Below are 19,676 nucleotides of genomic sequence, written 5' to 3'. Positions count from 1 at the left end.
TTGTAGAGATTCATGACATGTAAGATTAGGAAATCAAGATTAGTAAGGCCAGAAACTCTCAAAATTTCTGGGATTTTTGGAAGGACCCATTTCATAGACCAGTGGTTCACACACTTAAACATGCATTAGAATCACCTGGAGGGAATGTTAAAACTCAGGCACTCCCACGCAGGATTTTTCATTTAGTAGGTTGGGGTGCAGCCTGAGAATTCACATTTCTAACAAGTTTTCAGGTGATGCTGATGCTGCTTATCTGGGGCCACAGTCTGAGAACCACTGACTTTGAGTTTCACTGCTCTTGTCAGCAGAATGAACAGTTCTTTCTCACAGCATCATCAAGGCAACTGGTTTAATAGGTTACCTTTCGAAAAAGAATTAATTGACCTTGACTTGGACAACATTATAGGTGGGAAAATATTTGTATACTACATTGGAAACAAAACCTATAAATCGGTCTTTTATTTTGTCAACTGGATCCCAAGGTTGATTCCCCATCCATATCCAATTCTATTGCACCATCTATAACATTCTAGTACCCTTTATATATGAATTATTACTCAGTAAGATCCTTCCTTTCATACAAGGACTAGTACAGGAAGTGCATATATTTTCTTATTATGATGAACCAGAATTGGAATTTCTAATCTTGGTGTACAGTAGCTTTCCTTTCTACATGAGATTTCCAGGATGATCTGAGTTGTTTTGTTACAAATATTTATACTTAGCAAGGACATAGAAAAACACTATCTGAAGCTCTGGTTTTGTCCAAATACAAGAGATATAGATTGAAAAAACATGAATTCTTCCCAATATTTAGAGCTTTATTCCACTTAAAAACCAACCACTCGTTAAAATAGCCTGGGTTGAGGCTGGGGAAGGGACTAGGTCTTATCAATCTCCTTGACTGTCAGATGTCACTAACTGTAACATTATTAACAATAACTAATTAAATTACCTGGACTAATTAATTATAATTCTGACTTGGTTTTCAATAAGAAAGCCATTATATCTTCTACTTTATATATTTCTCCTCTCAAGTCACATAAATGTTTGTAAACACATTTCAACCCCAAAGTTGATTCCTCAGAGCATGATTGCGGACGAGTTATCTGTTTTAGAAATTGATTGCAAAGTGGCTTATTGTTTTGGAGTTATTGTACTTGGGCCGTTGTGAACATTCAATAAATGTGTACAAATTAATAAACAGAAGCTTCAATTAAATAGAGTTGAGAGACCAGAAGGGGGAGCTCTCAAACCTTGTGACAATAGCAGAGCCCAACAGGAAAAAGAAAGACTCTACTTCTTTCCTGGCAAGGACTCAGCCAAAGAAAAGCCATGGGCTCTTTTTTTTTACTACAGCCTGCCACCTTCTTTTTTCTCTCTAAAGAAAGAAGTTCCCTTCCCACTGGGGACTTGCACGTGGCTCACTATGGGTGCAGACCCTGAATTGCAATTCTCTGCTGATCCTGAATAAACCCATCTTTGCTGGGAAATATTTGGCAGTCTATTTGTTAGCATAACTGAAAGTTATCCTTTTTTAAGAATAGGAGACCAGTAAAAGGCAGGTTGGGTACACCTCAATGCACAATGTTGCGGACACAAAAATAAGAAATCCATTCTCCTCTCAAGGAACTCACAGGTTGATGCGAAAAACAGACCCAGGAACACATAAAGGCACTTCAGAGAGGAGATACCTCTACTAGCAGAATGGCCAATGGTTAAAAGGCCGAGCAGCTAACCATGGCTGGAAGAGAAGGAAGACTTTGGAGAGGACATGACATTTAAACAGAGGTAAAGTTCAAATGTGTTAGGCAGACAAAGGAGGGAAAGTGTGTTTCTGACGGCACAAAGGTTGGATGAACTGGCACAGCATACACTCCAAGAACCCTCAGGGCCTTGACAAGGTTGGAGCACAGGGGAAGTGAAGGGACATTAGGGTAGAGAGGAGGCAGGAATCACTGTGAATAGTGTTAAGAGACCAGGCTCATACACTTAAGTTTTACCTTGAGGGAGGTGAGAAGCCGGTGGAGGACGTCATACAGAAGAATGACCTGACAGATGCGGGCCTCTCTGGCAGCAGGGAGGAGGAGAGATGGGAGAGTTGAGAGGATGAACATAGCGGTGCAGCTCCTCTGTTTGTTCATACCCCATCCTGTTTCAGAAGAGACTTCATGAGGGCAGTTAGGGGCTTATAAGTGTTCTGTGTTCGTTACCCAGCCCATCCCAGCTTCAAAATCATAAAAGATGTGAGGAGGGTGAAGAGCTAGAGGAGAAAGGGAAAAGGAGATGGGAGCTAAGAACAGAAGGAGGAGGATAAATAGGTAATTAAGAAAATTCAGAGTGTGAAAGCCGACGAGCCAACAAGGACCCATGGCTCAGTGATATCAAGACCCTGATTCAGTGAGTCTGTGGTGCCCTTTGTGGTGCCCTCATGAGCCGAGATGGCCTCCATGCTTCCTTATGGTGTAAGTCCTCACACATCTCATTCAAAGGTTGGTGGGGAGGAAACGGGTGGAGGGCATTTTCTTTCTCCTCCTGCATCTCTTGCCTCTACTCCTGGAGGAGAAATCTTCCCCAGAATCTCCTAGGCTAACACACTGTTTGTTGTGATCACATGAACCGGATCACATGAACACATGAGCGCTCCTGGCTTCTAAGTGTTCTGGGAAGGTGAACACTTATGATAGGGGACAAGCAAGGGGGAGGTGGTTGGCAATGGCTTTGGGTAGACACCCAAGAACAAGGCTATCTTCTTATAAAGCACCTGGAAACGGGGATGAACATGATGGACCAGAGGCAAGAGAATACTGACAGGGATGCAAATTCTGTCGTATGTAGGATAACTCTTCTAACAGCAGAGGTCATGAACTCAAATGTGAGGTCACAAACTCAAATAAGAAAAGGAGGTCAGCGGTAATTTCTCTGTCTAAGAGGTACTGAGGATCATCGCGCTCCTCACCCCAGGACAAAACTTGAGCATCTAAGCCAAAGACAGGAAATCAAGATTTTTCTTTGCAGAAACAACAACTCCTGAAAAATAGATCTCCATGTATTGGTACTTGGGTGTCCTCCAGTAAAGAGCTGATTTCCACCAGAACCCCTAAGGTAAAGTTTAATACATAGAGGTACGAATTCATATTTTATTCCCTTACTCTTTTTTTTATGTTTAATTCTGTTCTTCTTCATTTCAATAGTTGTATTTCTTTTTTTTTTAACATCTTTATTGGGGTATAATTGCTTTACAATGCTGTGTTAGTTTCTGCTTTATAATAAAGTGAATCAGTTATACATATACATATGTTCCCATATCTCTTCCCTCTTGCGTCTCCCTCCCTCCCACCCTCCTCCCTTACTCTTAGATGTAGATAGCCAAGGATCAACAGGAAGACCACTAATACAAAAGGGAAAAAAAATAAATAGAAAAATAAATGAGACACAAACAGAGATGACAGAGGAACTAGAAGAAAAATTTATATAATTAACATCCTTTCAGAGAAACAAGAAGACATAGAATCCATAAATAAGAACAAGATGATATTAAAAATCATAGAACAAAAAAGTGTTCTTGGATATTAAAATATGTTGACAGAAATGAAAACTTTAATAGAGAGATTGGAAGGTAGAGTTGAGAAAATCCTCCTAGTGTAGAATAAAAACATAGTTTGAATAGAGTTTTCACAGGATGGGGCCCAGCATGGGTTGTCAGAGCCTGGATATCCCTTTTGGGAGCCACTAATTGTGAACGTTAAAGCACAGTGAGAAGAATATTCCCATAGTGGGATGACTCAGTGTGGGGAGCAAAACTGCAAATGGATGAGAAGGGTGTCTATGCAGAGGTGCACCCTGATGTCAGGTGTCAGAGCCCAAGCAGGGTGAGGAGGGTTTCCACGTCGGGGATGTTCTGATGGGGGTGTTGGAGCATGAGTAGGGTAAGGAAAGTGTCTGAGCAGGGGGCTGGTCTGCTGTGTGATACCAAAGCCCAACTGGAGTGAGGAAAGCATCAGGGGAGAGAGTGGAAACATGGACAGAACTGCTATGGGAGATGGTTGTATACAGGGGGATGAATGAAGCAAGTTAATAAATTAAGGATAGAGTGATGTCAGAGAAAATGGCAGAGTAGGGAACTCCAAGGGCCCATCCCTACACAGAATAGAATTGAGAATAGAATTGAGAGTCCAGAAATAAACCATATTTTTATGGTCAATTGATTCTCACAGAGAGTGCTAAGATTATTCAATGGGGAAAGAATTGTCTCTTCATTAATTCTGCTGGGACAACTGGATATCCACATGCAAAAGAATAAAGTTGGACCACTACCTCATACCATCTACAAAAAATTAACTCAAAATGGATCAAAGTCCTAAATGTAAGAGACAAAACTATAAGAATCTTAGAAGCAAACATAGAGGTAAATCTTTATGAACTTGGATTTGGCAAGGCATACTTAGGTATGGTAACAAGAACACAAGCAACAAAAGAAATAATGATAAATTGGACTTCATCCTAATTTAAAAATTTGTGCATCAAAGACCCTTATGAAAAAAGTAAAAGATTTCTTCCAAAGAATGGGAGAAAATATTTGCAAATCAAAATTTGACAAGGATCTATTACCCAGGAACAAAAAAGGGTACTGCTGTTGTGGAAAACACTTTGGCAGTTCTTCAACAAGTTACACATAGAATTAACCATATGACCTAGCAATTCTACTCCTAGGTATATACTTGAAAGTCCTGAAAACAGGTACTCAAACAAATACTTACAAACAAAGGCTAACAGCAGCACTACACACAATAGGCAAAAGATGTAAACAACTAAAATGTCATTCAACAGATGAATGGGTAAACAAAATGTGCTGTATCCAGACAATGGAATAGTATTCAGCCATAAAAAAGAGCGGAGTACAGGGAATTCCCTTGCGGTCCAGTGGTTAGGACTCCATGCTTTCACTGCTGAGGGCGCAGATTCAGTCCTTGATGGGGGAACTAAGATCCCTCAAGCCATGCGTCATGGCCAAAAAAGAATGAAGTATTAATACCTACTACAGTGTAAACTAACCTTATTAACATTGTGCTAAGTGCAAGAGGCCAGACACAAATATTTTATCATTCTACTTTATGAAATGTCCATAATAGGTAAGTCCATAAAGCGGATTAGTGGTTTCCAGGAGCTGAGGAGAGGGGAGAGAATGGGGAATGACTGCTTAGCGGGTATGGGAAATCCTTTCGGGGGGATGAACTGTTTTGGAACAAGACAGAGGTGATGGCTGCACAGCACTGTGAAAATACTAAATGCCACTAAATTGTACACTTGAAAAAGTTAATTTTATGTGAAGTGAATTTCGTGTATTTATATAAAGGATTATGAGAGCCAGGTTCCTCAGCAGAGAAAATAGTTTTAAGTGTGGAAAGGGAAAAACAGAATAAGTTCTAAGTTCTGTGATGCTGGATTGGAAAAGGAGAAATATATATATATATATATATATATATATATATATATATATGAAACAATGAGCACACCCAGCACCCAAATTTGCCTTCTAAATACCATTCTCCACTCAAAGGAAGCAGGACTGTTTACTGAAATAGTTGATCCCAGAGCTGGAGCACAGAAAGTACAAGATAAGCATGGGGTGTTTCATTGGACCAGTAAGAAAGGAAGTGCTCAAAGAATAGAAAGAACATATGGGACTTCCCTGATGGTCCAGTGGTTAAGAATCCGCCTTCGTAGGAGATACAGGTTCAATCCCTGGTCGGGGAACTAAGATCCCATATGCATGCCACAGCTAAGCCTGCGTGCTCTAGAGCCCACGTGCCACAATGATGCAGCCAAATAAATATTAAAAAAAAAAAAAAAAGAACATAGAAGCCAGCCTGAAGAGACTATGACTGGCCAAATCTGGGGTAAATAGAGCATCAAAGTAAGTAATGATAATAATGGATTATAACTTAATGAATAAAAAAAGGAAAATACAAGTTCACACAGATAATAAATAAAAATTGGAAGTTTGATAAGAAACCAGATATTGACATAGTCTCAAAGTACCTTTCCACAAAATATTTACTAATTTCCAAGGGAAAATGAATGACTTAGGTGAGAAGCCTAATGAACACTTCTTAGTCAAGTAATCAAAGTGATGGGACAACAAAAAAAAAGAGTGATGGGACACTAGTAAAGAGACAAAGCAAAATCACTCATCCCTCATAGGTTGTAATAAGAACACAGCATGACTTCTGCGATATTCCTGGCAAACTGACAAAGATGCATCACCTGAGTCTAATCATCATAAAACATCTGACAAATCCAAACTGAAGGACATTCTACAAAATAATTGGCCAATAATTTTTTAAAGTTCCAAGATAATCAAAATCAAGGAGGAACTCTTCCAGATCAAAAGAGCCTAAAGACACATGACGACTAAATGCATCACATGGTCTTTTTGTTTGTTTGTTTGTTTAAGATTTTTTTGATGTGGATCATTATTGAATTTGTTACAATATTGCTTCTGTTTTATGTTTGGGTGTTTTTTTTTTTTTTCGGCCACGAGGCCTGTGGGATCTTAGCTCCCCATCCAGGGATCGAACTGGCACCCCCTGCATTGGAAGGCGAAGTCTTAACCACTGGACCACCAGGGAAGACCCACAACACATGTTTTTGAAACAGATTCTCTTTCTATGAGACTTTCTTGGGACATATAGCAAAACTTGAGTAGAGGCTAAAGATTTGATTCTAACAATGTATTGATGTGTATCAATTTTAGTGACTGTATGGCAGCATTGGAGGGAATGTCTTTGTAGAAAATACACACAAATATTAAGGTGGGCATCAGGTTGGCAACTTACCCGGTTTCCTCAAACCGTCAGGGGAAAAAAAAAGTCCTTTATACTATACTTGCAACTTTAGTGTAAGTTTGAGATTTTTCAAAAAGTTAAAAAGGTGTTTTAAGTTAAATTTTTTAAAAAGTTAAAATAGAAGAACTATTATATGTGGCTTCCCCGGTGGCGCAGTGGTTAAGAATCTGCCTACCAACGCAGGGGACACAGGTTCGAGCCCTGGCCCAGGAAGATCCCAAGTGCCGCGGAGCAACTAAGCCCGTGCGCCACAACTACTGAGCCTGCGCTCTAGAGCCCGCGTGCCACAACTACTGAAGCCCGCGTGCCTAGAGCCCGTGCTCTGCAATAAGAGAAGCCACTGAACTGAGAAGCCCGTGAACCGCAACGAAGAGTAGCCCCCACTCGCCGCAACCAGAGAAAGCCCACACACAGCAACGAAGACCCAACGCAGCCCAAATAAAAATAAATAAATAAACAAACTTTATATTTAAAAAAAGAACTATTATATGTAGCAGAATATCTTTTTGTCCTCTGGATAAGAAGCAATTTTTAAAAATTAGATCTCAATAAGAGGTAATACCAAAATAAAAGATTGATATACCTGACTACACGAACACTAACACCAAAAATAAAGAAGACAAACCACAAACTAGGAGAAGGTATTGTAATAAATATAGCTGACAATAGATCAGCAAATTATATAAGAACTCCTACATTAACTAGAAAAAGTCAGTAGAAAAGTGAACAAAAGGCATTCATGGGAAACCTGAATGCAGTAAAAAATATGGAAAGAAATGTTAGAGGAATGCAAAATGACTACAGTGAAATATCATTGTTTACCCATACACTGGCAAAAATGAAGACATCTGACAATATCAACTGTTAGGAGGATGTGAATCAATAGGAACACTTCAACTCTGCTGATGAACATGTAATGTGTTACAACTTTGGAAAACAATTTGGCACGATTTTGTAAAGGTAAGTCTTTGAAGATCTCATGACTCAGCAATTCCACTTCAAGGTAATGACCCATAGCTCCTCAATATAACAACTGGAGACAAGCAGAAAAATATTCAAAAGAGCACTGTTTGCTAGAGCAAAAACTGGGAACAAGCCCAATAATTTATTCTCACAACGGAATATAATATAGCAGCGCAAATGAATGAACCACAGTCAAACAGAGCAATGTGGGTGTTTAGAAACATAATGTTGAGTGAAAAACACCCTCAGAATATTAAGTACAGTCTGATATGTTTATCAAGTTCAAAAAAAGCAAAACAAAACAATACACTGATTATGTAAAAATGTGATGAAATTATTTCTTTAAGCAATGAAATGATAAACACAAAATTCAACAATATAGCTTCATCCGGGGAGCAGTGATGTGATGGAGAGTACCTACAGGCAGGTATAAGCTATTGGTGCCATATGGTTCTTGAACTGAGTAGTCTGTACATGAGTGTCCATACAATATAGTGTTTTATAGCTTACATGCATTTTACACATAATCTTTTGCTTGTAATAATTATTATACTATATTAAAATGTACAGCAAAAAATCTGAATATTCATGATCATTTCCAATTTGAAAATAAAATAAAATATAATTATATGGTTCACTCGATGTTTTCTTACAATTTGGGGGATTTGACTTTTATAATAAACCTGGGAGGCTTGGGGTCAGATATTAAGTTCAGCAAGTTTGTTGAGGAAGAAGTTACGAGTTCAAGAGAGGCCAGGTGTCTCATTCAAGGTCATCTGTTTGTTAAGTGTTGGGTTAGGGTCTCTAATTTAAGGATTAATACTCTGAATTCTGTGCAGTTTCCAACAATCCAGATTCACACCAAAATGGGGTACTGGGAAAACAGGTCAAAATACAGAAAACAGAACTGCTCTTCTGGGAAAATGTTGACATTTTAAGAGGAAACTGTCCACCAAGAAGGCAGAAAGGAGAGTATGGCTTTCCAGAATGTTTCCATGACAACACATCTTGTCCTAGGAGTGCTCAAATCATCCACCACAAAAAAAAGGATATTTTCCTTTTTTCTAAAAATCTGAGTAAGTTGTTTAGTTTCAATACTTACTTCTACGATGACCCTCACAACACATCCACGGGTATGAAGAGGGCAGATACTCTCTCTCCACCTTACAAATGGAAAACGAAGCCAAAGAAAAGTGACCCACTGTCACTCCCTTTTACAAACCACCCAGTGCCTCCTTAATCTCTTCACAGCTGCCTGCATCTCCTGGTTCCTCAGGGTGTAGATCATGGGGTTTACCATGGGGGTCATGGCCCTGTGGCTGAAGGATACAGCCTTGTCCATGGAGAAGGAGGTGAAGGGCCAGGCATAGAGGTAAATGCTTTGAATGAAGACCATAGGCACGACGATGATGTGGGTGGTGCAGGTAGAAGCTGCCTTCCTCCTTACCTTCCCTGAGTGGGACCTCAGCATCACCAGGAAGACTGAGTAGGAGATCGGGAGGAGGAGGAACAAGATGACATCAAGCATCTCACTGCTGCTGATCGTGAGGAACTCTAAGACAGAAGTGTCTGTGCAGGCAAGTCTCAGTACCTGTGGAACATCACAGTAGAAGTTACCTAAGATGTTGGGGCTACAGAAAGGCAGTGGAAGCATCAGAGCCAGTTGGGAAGTGGAATGAACAAAACCTACCATCCAGGCTGTCACCACCAGCCCCACACAGAGCTGAGTGTTCATGATGGTGACATAGTAGAGGGGCCGGGAGATGGCAGCAAGGTAGTCATAGGCTGTCACTGAGAGGAAGAAGATCATGGCACCTCCCAGAAAGTAGAACAAGAAGACCTGGGCCATGCAGCCCTGGTAGGAGATGGTCTTCTTCTCAGCGAGGAAGTCCACAAGCATCTTTGGGGCAGTGACTGAGGAGAAACAGAGGTCTAAGATAGCCAGGTTTTGGAACAGAAAATACATGGGAGTCTGAAGCCAGGAATCAGAGGTCACCGTGACCATGATAAGGAGGTTTCCCATGAGAGTGGTGGTATAGACAAATAGGAACATCAGAAACAAGAACTGGAGCTCCTGAGTCTGGGAGAGCCCCAGGAGGACAAATTCTGATACCCATGTGAGGCTTCCTGATTTCATGGTCTCTTCTCCATACACCTAAAGAAAACACACCATAGACAGAGATGCATGAAGTTACTATGTGCCCTTCTAGTGCTCAGTGGCTCAAAGCAATTGTCCAAGTCCAGATGATGGACATCTTCATGTGAAAATCATAATACCAGGTGCTGATTAAATGGCCTTGTCTTTGGAGATTTCACTAGTCAGTGCTGGAATACACATTCAAGCGATATCTTAAAGCCATCCAGAGACACATACAGCCTGCCTTTCAATGATTCAGTGTAATATAGTGATGGGGGAGACAACTTAGAATCCAACAAACGAGAGTCAAATTTCAGAGCTTCTATTTCCTTGAAATTTGACCTTCAGTAATTTACTTGATCTGGATCTCAGTTTCCACGTCTCTAAGAAGAATGTGTCCTTTATAGAAATTACCTAGGGAATTAAATAACACATAAGGATCCTAGAACAGTGTCTGGAATAATAAATGGTAATCACTGTCCTCTGTGTAGTCTCCTGCTCTAAAGATACCCTCCCTTTTCCAGTCTCTAATACTTTTTTGTACCAATCATTTTTCATGCAACAATGAACATATCATAATGTTAATGAACTTTTCATGGTTCATTAACATTTCTAGGTTTTCCCTCCATAATTCAACTCTAAGCTCCCAGAGGTATAATTATGCATCTTATAATTTATTTCTGCCCTGCAGTGCCTATCTTTGCTGACAGTCAATACTCAAAAACATGTGGTGTTGACTGCTGGGTGGGTGAACAGCTATAGGAAGTGCCTCCCTCATTGATGTAGGTGGCCCCTTACTGGATGAGGTCATGGGATATATGGTGTGAGTGCTGAGACAAAAGAAGGGGGAGAGAGATTCTCTGGATTAAGAAATGGGTGATGGCTATCGTATGAAGGGGACTGGAAGAGCTCTTCTGAAAGGAACAAGAATTTTAGAAGATGTTACTGAATAGAAGGATAGAAGAGAAAGGAAGATGTTGAAATAAGAGAAATAAAATAGACAAAGGAACAAGGAGGGCAGATTAAGAGAAAGGGAGGAAGGGGAAGGGAGAGGTGGAGGGGTGGGGAGGGGAATGGAAACAAAGGTGAAGGACACGGAGGGTGAGAGACAGAAGTGACAGGTGAGGGTTAAGTGGCCCCCACACTCCCCTGCTTTGTCTCACTCCCCCCCCACCTCCCTCCTGCAATTTATTGTCCAGCAGAGGTCATTTTAATAGCATCCTTCTTCTTCCATCTGCTTTCACGCCAGTCCATCTTCTATATCACTGTCAGAGAGACCTTTCTAAACATATCTGATTGTCTTCCTCCCTCATTATAATCTTTTAATGACTATCAAGGGCCCACAGCTTAAAACTCAAACTCTTAGAAGCTGCCTAACATGCTTTGTAGATTAATTCAGGGTTGAAAAACATACTTACATATGTGCAACTCCCTCTCAGTATGTCATACCAAACTGTAAAATGTAGACTCCATCTACCTTTCTAATCAGTATCCCTGTTATCCAGGAACTGATTTCTGTTCAAGGAATTCATAGCCTCTCACATTTGCCATATGCTTGGTTATTTCTCTAGCTTTGGGAATGAATTCTGTTTCCTGAAATACCTTCTACTACCTTCTCAACCTAGAAGTCCTCAGATACCACCTTCTCTGTGACTCCTTCTCCATTTCTCTCATGCAGAATTAATCCCTCATTTCTCTGGGTTCCAATAATGTTTTATAAGTACCTCTGTTATAGTATTTATCATTTTTTCTATTGTCCCTTTTAACTAGATTTTTAATTCAACAACATAGTAACCCCAGCACCTATACTAAGTCTGATTTAGCAGTTGCTCAAAAAATGTTTGCTAACATAATGTATTAATAGGTAATTATGTGGTCCATGTGGAGAATTTTGTGTTGTATTCCCTTATCCTTTACTCTTAGCATCCTCCCTCTAAATCACAGAACCAAGCTTTCACTTGGTTGTAAAAAACCTGGTTTTGCACATGCAACTTGAGGAATCTGTTTTCAACACCTTGTTTTCCATGCATTACTTTCTGAGGCTCTCCTCACATGTAAGAATTACTACTGTCAAGCCTAGGTCACTTGTTTATTCTCTCCACCTCCAGTAAGTGTTTCTGGATGCTTCTTACAGCTGCTCTATCTATAGGTGAGGAAACCCTGGTCTCTCACCTTTCTTCAGCCCAGAATGGGAGAGAGCCTTCAGGTCTTCCATCTTCTTGGAAATCCTTTTCTGCAGCTTTAGCTTCCCAGTCACTGCCCATACATCACCTATACAACAATGGGTGTGACCCTTGGGGAATAGGATATATCCCTGGGGAGAACTTACTGGACTCAGCTCAGGAAGTAGCGCTGGGTTGATTACCACTGGGGGCAAGGGAGCAATGGAAGTTGTTAAAAAGTTTCAAAATGTCTCAAAAACACATAATTATTAAGAGTTATTCCTTGGGGGCCAAAAGGACCAAGGACAATACAATTTTATAGATTGTAGAATGTAGAATTCTCAGACCAAGATCTAATAGGACAAGAGTCTCTTCTAAAGAAACAGACTCTCTGGGAGTTTTGGAAGAACCCATTTCTTAGACCAGTGATTCTTACCCTTGAGACAATCACCTGGAGAACTTGTTAAAAGACAAATTAGTGTGCCCCAGCCCCAGCCCTTCTCATTCATTTGGTCAATGGTAAGGCCAAGAATTTTCATTTGTAACAAGTTCTCAGATGATACTGATGCCCCTGTCCTGGGGACCACACTCTGAGCATCACAGTCTTGCTAATCAGCACAGGGACTATTCTCTCTCTCCTGGAATCGTCCAGATAACTGGCTTGATTTCTTTCCTTCTTCTCCTCCTTCTTCTCTTGTCCTTTCGTCTACTTTTAAGCCTAATTGATCTTCACTTAGGGAAATTCATAAGTGAGAAAATATTTGTAGACTACAGTGGAAACTTACTGCCCTGTAAACCTTGTCCTTTATTTTGCCAACCAAAGTCCCAATATTGATTAACCACCTGTCCTAAATCTACTACATCATCTGTAAAATGCCAACATTCTTTACATGTGAATTCTTACCACCTCTAACACAAGGATTGGTACAGGAAACCCATATATATCCTATTATGAGGAATTGCGCAAAACTGGAATTAATTGGCATTGTAACCTTGATGTGCTGTAAAAACTGTCTGACTTCTTACACGGAGCTGTCTGATCTGCATAGGATTTCCAGATTGGTCTGAATTCTTTCACTGCAAATGTTTATACTTGGCAAAATAAAGTATCTTCCTGCGGCAGATAAGAATATAATGTGAAGCTCTTCCACATACAAGAGATATAGATTTTTAAAGTTATTTTTTTAAAAATTGACGTATAGTTGCTGTACTATATTATATAAGTTACAGGTGTACAATATACTGACTGACAATTTTTAAAGGTTGTACTCCATTTATAGCTATTATAAAATATTGGCTATATTCCCTGTGTTGTACAGTATATCCTTGTAGCTTATTTTATTTCATTTTTTTATTGGAGTACAATTGCTTTACAATGTTGTGTTAGTTTCTGCTGTACAATGAAATGAATCAGCTATATGTATACATATATCCCTTCCCTGTTGGACCTCCCTCCCACCCAATCCCTCATCCCACCCATGTAGGTCATCAAGAGCCCCGAGCTGAGCTTCTTATGCTTTGTAACAGTTTCTCACTAGCTATTTATTTTACACATGGTAGTGTATATATGTCAATCCTAATCTCCCAATTCGTCCCACATTCCCCTTCTCCCAGTGTCCACAAGTCCATTCTCTACATCTGTGACTCTATACCTGCCCTGGAAATAGGTCCATCTGTACCAATGTATAATCCATTTTGAGTTTATTTTTGTGTATGTTGTTAGGGAGTGTTCTAATTTCATTCTTTTACATGTAGCTGTCCAGCTTTCCCAGCACCACTTATTGAATTAACTGTCTTTTCTCCATTGTATATCCTTGCCTCCTTTGTCATAGATTAGTTGACCATAGGTTCGTGGGTTTACCTCTGGGTTTTCTATCCTGTTCCATTGATCTATATTTCTGTTTTTGCACCAGTACCATACTGTCTTGATTACTGTAGCACTGTAGTATAGTTTGAAGTTGGGGAGTCTGATTCCTCCAGCTCTGTTTTTTTCCCTCAAGACTGCTTTGGCTATTCAGGGTCTTTTGTGTCTCCATACAAATTTTAAGATTTTTTGTTCTAGTTCTGTAAGAAATGCCATTGGTAGTTTGATAGGGATTGCATTGAATCTGTAGGTTGCTTTGGGTAGTATAACCATTTTCACAATATTGATTCTTCCAATCCAAGAACATGGTATATCTCTCCATCTGTTTGTATCATCTTTAATTTCTTTCATCAGTGTCTTATAGTTTTCTGCACACAGGTCTTTTGTCTCCTTAGGTAGGTTTATTCCTAGGTATTTTATTGTTTTTGTTGCAATGGTAAATGGGATTGTTTCCTTAATTTTGCTTTCTGATTTTTGTTGTTAGTGTATAGTAATACAAGAGATTTCTGTGCATTAATTTTGTATCCTGCAACTTTACCAAATTCATTGATAAGCTCTAGTAGTTTTCTGGTGGCATCTTTAGGATTTTGTATGTATAGTATCATGTCATCTGTGAACAGTGACAGTTTTACTTCTTCTTTTCCAATTTGTATTCCTTTTATTTCTTTCTCTTCTCTGAAAAGAAGTCTTAGAGATGGCTAGGACTTCCAAAACTATGTCGAATGAGAGTGGCGAGAGTGGACATCCCTGTATTTTTCCTGATATTAGAGGAAATGCTTTCAGTTTTTCACCATTTCACCATTGCTGTGGGTTTGTTGTATATGGCCTTTATTATGTTGAGGTAGGTTCCCTCTATGCCTATTTTCTGGAGAGCTTTTATCACAAATTGGTGTTAACTTTTGTCAAAAGCTTTTTCTGCATCTTTTGAGATGATCATATGGTTTTTATTCTTTAATATGTTAATAGGGTGTATCACATTGATTGTTTTGCATATGTTGAAAAATCCTTGCATTCCTGGGATAAATCCCACTTGATCATGGTGTATGATCCTTTTAATGTGTTGTTGGATTCTGTTTGCTAGTATTTTGTTGAGGATTTTTGCATCCATGTTCATCAATGATATTGGTCTGTAATTTTCTTTTTTTGTGATATCTTTGTCTGGTTTTGGTATCGGGGTGATGGTGGCCTTGTAGAATAAATTTAGCAGTGATCCTCCCTCTGAAATTTTTTGGAAGAGTTTGAGAAGGATAGCTGTTAGCTCTTCTCTAAATGTTTGATAGAACTCACCTGTGAAGCCATCTGGTCCTGGGCTCTTGTTTGTTGGAAGATTTTTAATTACAGTTTCAATTTCATTACTTGTGATTGGTCTGTTTATATTTTCTAATTCTTCCTGGTTCAGTTTGGAAAATTGTACCTTTCCAAGAATTTGTCCATTTCTCTGAGGTTGTCCATTTTATTGTCATATAATTGCTTTTGGTAGTCTCTTATGGTCTTTTATATTTCTGCAGCGTCAGTTGTAATTTCTCCTTTTTCATTTCCAATTTTATTGATTTGAGTTCTCTCCCTTCTTTTCTTGGAATCTGGCTAAAGGCTTATCAATTTTGTTTATCTTCTCAAATAACCAACTTTAGTTTTACTGATCTTTGCTATTGTTTTCTTTGTTTCTATTTCATTTATTTCTGCTCTGACCTTTATGATTTCTTTCCTTCTACTGACTTTGGGTTTTCTTTGTTCTTCTTTCTCTAGTTGCTTTAGGTGTAAGTTTAGATGTTTTATTTGAGATTTTTCTTGTTTCTTGAGGTGATATTGAATTGCTATGAACTTCCCTTTTAGAACTGATTTTGCTGCATCCCATAGGTTTTGGGTCATCGTGTTTTTATTGTCATTTGTTTCTAGGTATTTTTTAATTTCCTTTCTGATATCTTCAGTGATCTCCTGGTTATTTAGCAGTGCATTGTTTAGGTTCCCGTGTTTGTGTTTTTACAGTTCTTTTTCCTGTAATTGATTTCTAATCTCATAGTGTTGTGGTCAGAAAAGATGCTTGATATGATTTCAATTTTCTTAAATTTTCCGAGGGTTGATTTGTGACCCAAAGTGTGATCTATCCTGGAGAATGTTTCATGTGCACTTGAGAAGGAAGTGTATTCAGATGCTTTCCAGTGAAATGTCTTATAAGTATCCAGTAAATCTATCTGGTCTATTGTGTCATGTAAAGCTTGTGTTTCCTGGGACTTCCCTGGTGGTGCAGTGGTTAAGCATCCACCTGCCAATGCAGGGGACACAGGTTTGAGCCCTGGTCTGGGAAGATCCTACAAGCTATGGAGCAACTAAACCCATGTGCCACAGCTAATGAGTCTGTGCTCTAAAGCCTGTGAGCCACAATCACTGAGCCCACTTGCCACAACTACTGAAGCCCACAGGCCTACAGCCCATGCTCTGCAATAAGAGAAGCCACAGCAATGAGATGCCCACGCACTGCAACAAAGAGTAGCCCCCGCTTGCTGCAACTAGAGAAAGCCCGTGTGCAGCAACGAAGACCCAAAGTAGCCAAAAATTAATTAATTAATTAAAAAGCTTGTGTTTCCTTATTTATTTCTGTCTGGATGATCTGTCCATTGGTGTAAGTAAGTGGGGAGTTAAAGTCCCCCACTATTATTGTGTTATGGTTGATTTCCCCTTTTATGGGTGTTAGCATTTGCCTTATAGATTGAGGTGCTCCTATGTTGGGTGCATAAATATTTACAATTGTTCAATCTCTTCTTGGATGGATCCCGTGATCATTATGTAGTGTCCTTCCTTATCTCTGTAACAGTCTTTATTTATTTATATTTTATTTGTTTATTTATTTTTGCCTGTGTTGGGTCTTTGTTGCTGCACGCCGTCTTTCTCTAGTTGTGGTGAGTGGGGGCTACTCTTCGTTGCAGCGTGCAGGCTTCTCATTGTGGTGGCTTTTTTGTTGTGGAGCATGGGCTCTAGGTGTGTGGGCTTCAGTAGTTATGGCACATGGGCTCAGTAGTTGTGGCTCACGGGCTCTACAGCGCAGGCTCAGTAGTTGTGGCACATGGGCTTAGTTGCTCCACAGCATGTTAGATCTTCCCAGACCAGGGATCAAACCCATGTCTCCTGCATTTGCAGGCAGATTCTCAACCTCTGCACCACCAGGGAAGTCCAACAGCCTTTATTTTAAAGTCTGTTTTATCTGATTTGAGTATTGCTGCTCCAGCTTCCTTTTGATTTCCATTTGCATGGAATATCTTTTTCCATCCCCTCACTTTCAGTCTGTATGTTTCCCTAGGTCTGAAGTGGGTTTCTTGTAGACAGCATATATACAGGTCTTGTTTTTGTATCCATTCAGCCAGTCTGTGTCTTTTGGTTGGAGCATTTAATCCATTTACATTTAAGGTAATTATAGATATGTATGTTCCTATTACCATTTTCTTAATTGCTCTGGATTTGTTTTTGTGGGTCTTTTTCTTCTCTTTTGTTTCCTGCCTAGAGATGTTCCTTTAGTATTTGTTTGAGAGCTGGTTTGGTGGTGCTGAGTTCTCTTAGCTTTTGCTTGTCTGTAAAACTTTTGATTTCTCCATTGAATCTGAATGAGATCCTTGCTGGGTAGAGTAATCTTGGTTGAAGTTTTTTCCCATTCATCACTTTAAGTACAACCTGCCACTCCCTTCTGGCCTGCAGAATTTCTACTGATAAATCGGCTGATAACCTTGTGGAGATTCCTTTGTATGTTATTTGTTGCTTTTCCCTTGCTGCTTTTAATATGTTTTCTTTGAATCTAATTTTTGTTAGTTTGATTAATATGTGTCTTGGTGTGTTTCTCCTAGGGTTTATCCTGTATGGGACTCTGTGCTTCCTGGACTTGGGTGGCTATTTCCTTTCCCATGTTAGGGAAGTTTTCAACTATAATCTCTTCAAATATTTTCTCAGACCCTTTCTTTTTCTCTTCTTCTTCTTCTTCCTATAAGTCTAATGTTGTTGCATTTAGTGTGTCCCAGATGTCCCTGAGACTGTCCTCAATTCTTTTTTTTTATTCTGCTCCTTGGCAGTTATTTCCACCTTTCTATCTTCCAGCTCACTTATTCATTCTTCTGCCTCAGTTATTCTGCTATTGATTCCTTCTAGTGTATTTGTCGTTTTAGTTATTGTGTTGTTCATCTCTGTTGTTTGTTCTTTATTTCTTCTAGATCTTTGTTAACATTTCTTGTATTTTCTCAATCTGTGCCTCTAATCTAGTTCTGAGATTTTGAATCATCTTTACTTTCATTACTCTGGGTTCTTTTTCAGGTAGGTTGCCTATTTCATCTTCATTTATTTAGTCTTGTAGGTTTTTACCCTGTTCCTTCATCTGTAATATATTTTTTGTCACCTCATTTTTTTTGATGGTTGGAACTGTGTTCCTGTCTTACTGGTTGTTTGACCTGAGGCTTCCAGCAGTGGAGCTTTCAGGCAGTTGGGTAGAGCCGGGTCTTGGTGACAAGATGAGGACCTCTGGGAGACCTCACTCCAATTAATATTCCCTGGGGTCTGAGGTTCTCTGTTAGTCCAGTGATTTGGACTTGGTGTTCCCACCACAGGAGCTCAGGCCCAAGCCCCTGCTTGTGAACCAAGATCCTGCAAGCCACAATGCATGGCAAAAAAAAATAAAAGGAGAAGACAATAACAAAAATTAAAAATAATATTAGAAAACTAAAAAATATATTAGAAAAAATAAAAATATAAATGAAACAACAACTGGAAGGTAAAACAGAGCTACAATAGCAAAAAAAAAAAAAAAAAAAAAAAGGCCGGAAAAAGGCCTTGGCTGTGGAGGGGCATGGTTTAGGCAGTGATGGGGTCTAGGCTCAGGACCCACAGGACTGGAAAAGGCCCTGGAGAGCTGGCAGAGTGAGGCTTAGGCTTAGCTGGCCAGAGAGGGCCCCAGAGTGCCTCCAGCCTAGGAATGCGGAGGATCAGGCCTGGGACCTCAACAGGCTCACCAGAGCCTGAGTCAGTGAGGAAAACAGTAGCCACACTTCCCCACCCCCATCCTCCAATCCCTGGGGTTCCCTCCCCATTCGCCTCTACTCCCACACCACCAGGACCCACACGGCTAGAGGGGGCCTCAGAGGGTGAAGGACCAGACCCAAAACCCCAGCAGGCTCCCCAGGGCCTGAGTGGGCAGGGAAAACACTAGCTGCATTCCCCTCCAATCCTCCAAACTCCCGAGGGTCTCTCCCCATCCCCGTTGATCCCCTCGTGGTGAGTGGGCCTCTCCAGACGTGGGAACTCCTCCCCTCCCCCAGCTGCCCCTCAGGGGCACCAGTCCCATCCTGCCTTCACTTCTCTTCCCCTCTTGTTCCCCACCCCATGTCCTACTCAGTAGCTCAGGGGTTCCTCCTGTCCCCTTGGTGTTGAGGGCCCCCACTAGCATATGTTAGGTTCCCTACTTGTGAGGATACACAAACTCCACATACTCCTACTCTGCCACCTTGACTCTGCCCCCCTTGTACCTTATTTTATATCTAAAATATATATATTTATATTAGGTATAACTATTATACCTAATAGTTTGTACCTCTTAAATACCCTATCCTTATATTACCCCTCTCCCTTGCCTCTTCCCATTGGTAACTGCTAATTTGTACTCTATAACTGTGAGTCTGCTTCTTTTTTGTTTTTTCACAGGTTTGTTGTATTTTTTAGATTCCACATAT

At 40.0% G+C, this 19,676-nt stretch overlaps 1 protein-coding gene across 1 annotated transcript; it reads right to left on the bottom strand.

The window, feature by feature from the left end:
* Positions 1-9,015: 9,015 nt before the first annotated feature.
* Positions 9,016-9,948, bottom strand: LOC116746026 (olfactory receptor 4D2-like). Its single transcript, XM_032617217.1, has one exon. The coding sequence runs from the start codon at positions 9,946-9,948 to the stop codon at positions 9,016-9,018; it is 933 nt and encodes a 310-aa protein (XP_032473108.1).
* Positions 9,949-19,676: the final 9,728 nt, after the last annotated feature.

The sequence above is a fragment of the Phocoena sinus genome, chromosome 20 (genome assembly GCF_008692025.1).
Source record: "Phocoena sinus isolate mPhoSin1 chromosome 20, mPhoSin1.pri, whole genome shotgun sequence".
NCBI lineage: Eukaryota > Metazoa > Chordata > Mammalia > Artiodactyla > Phocoenidae > Phocoena > Phocoena sinus.
Note: the sequence above shows the minus strand (reverse complement) of the source record. Positions and strands in the feature narration are given on the sequence as shown.

What these genes read in the sequence shown, in the direction of transcription:
- LOC116746026 (XM_032617217.1), bottom strand. Translation starts at nt 9,948, where the DNA reads ATGAAATCAGGAAGCCTCACATGGGTATCAGAATTTGTCCTCCTGGGG.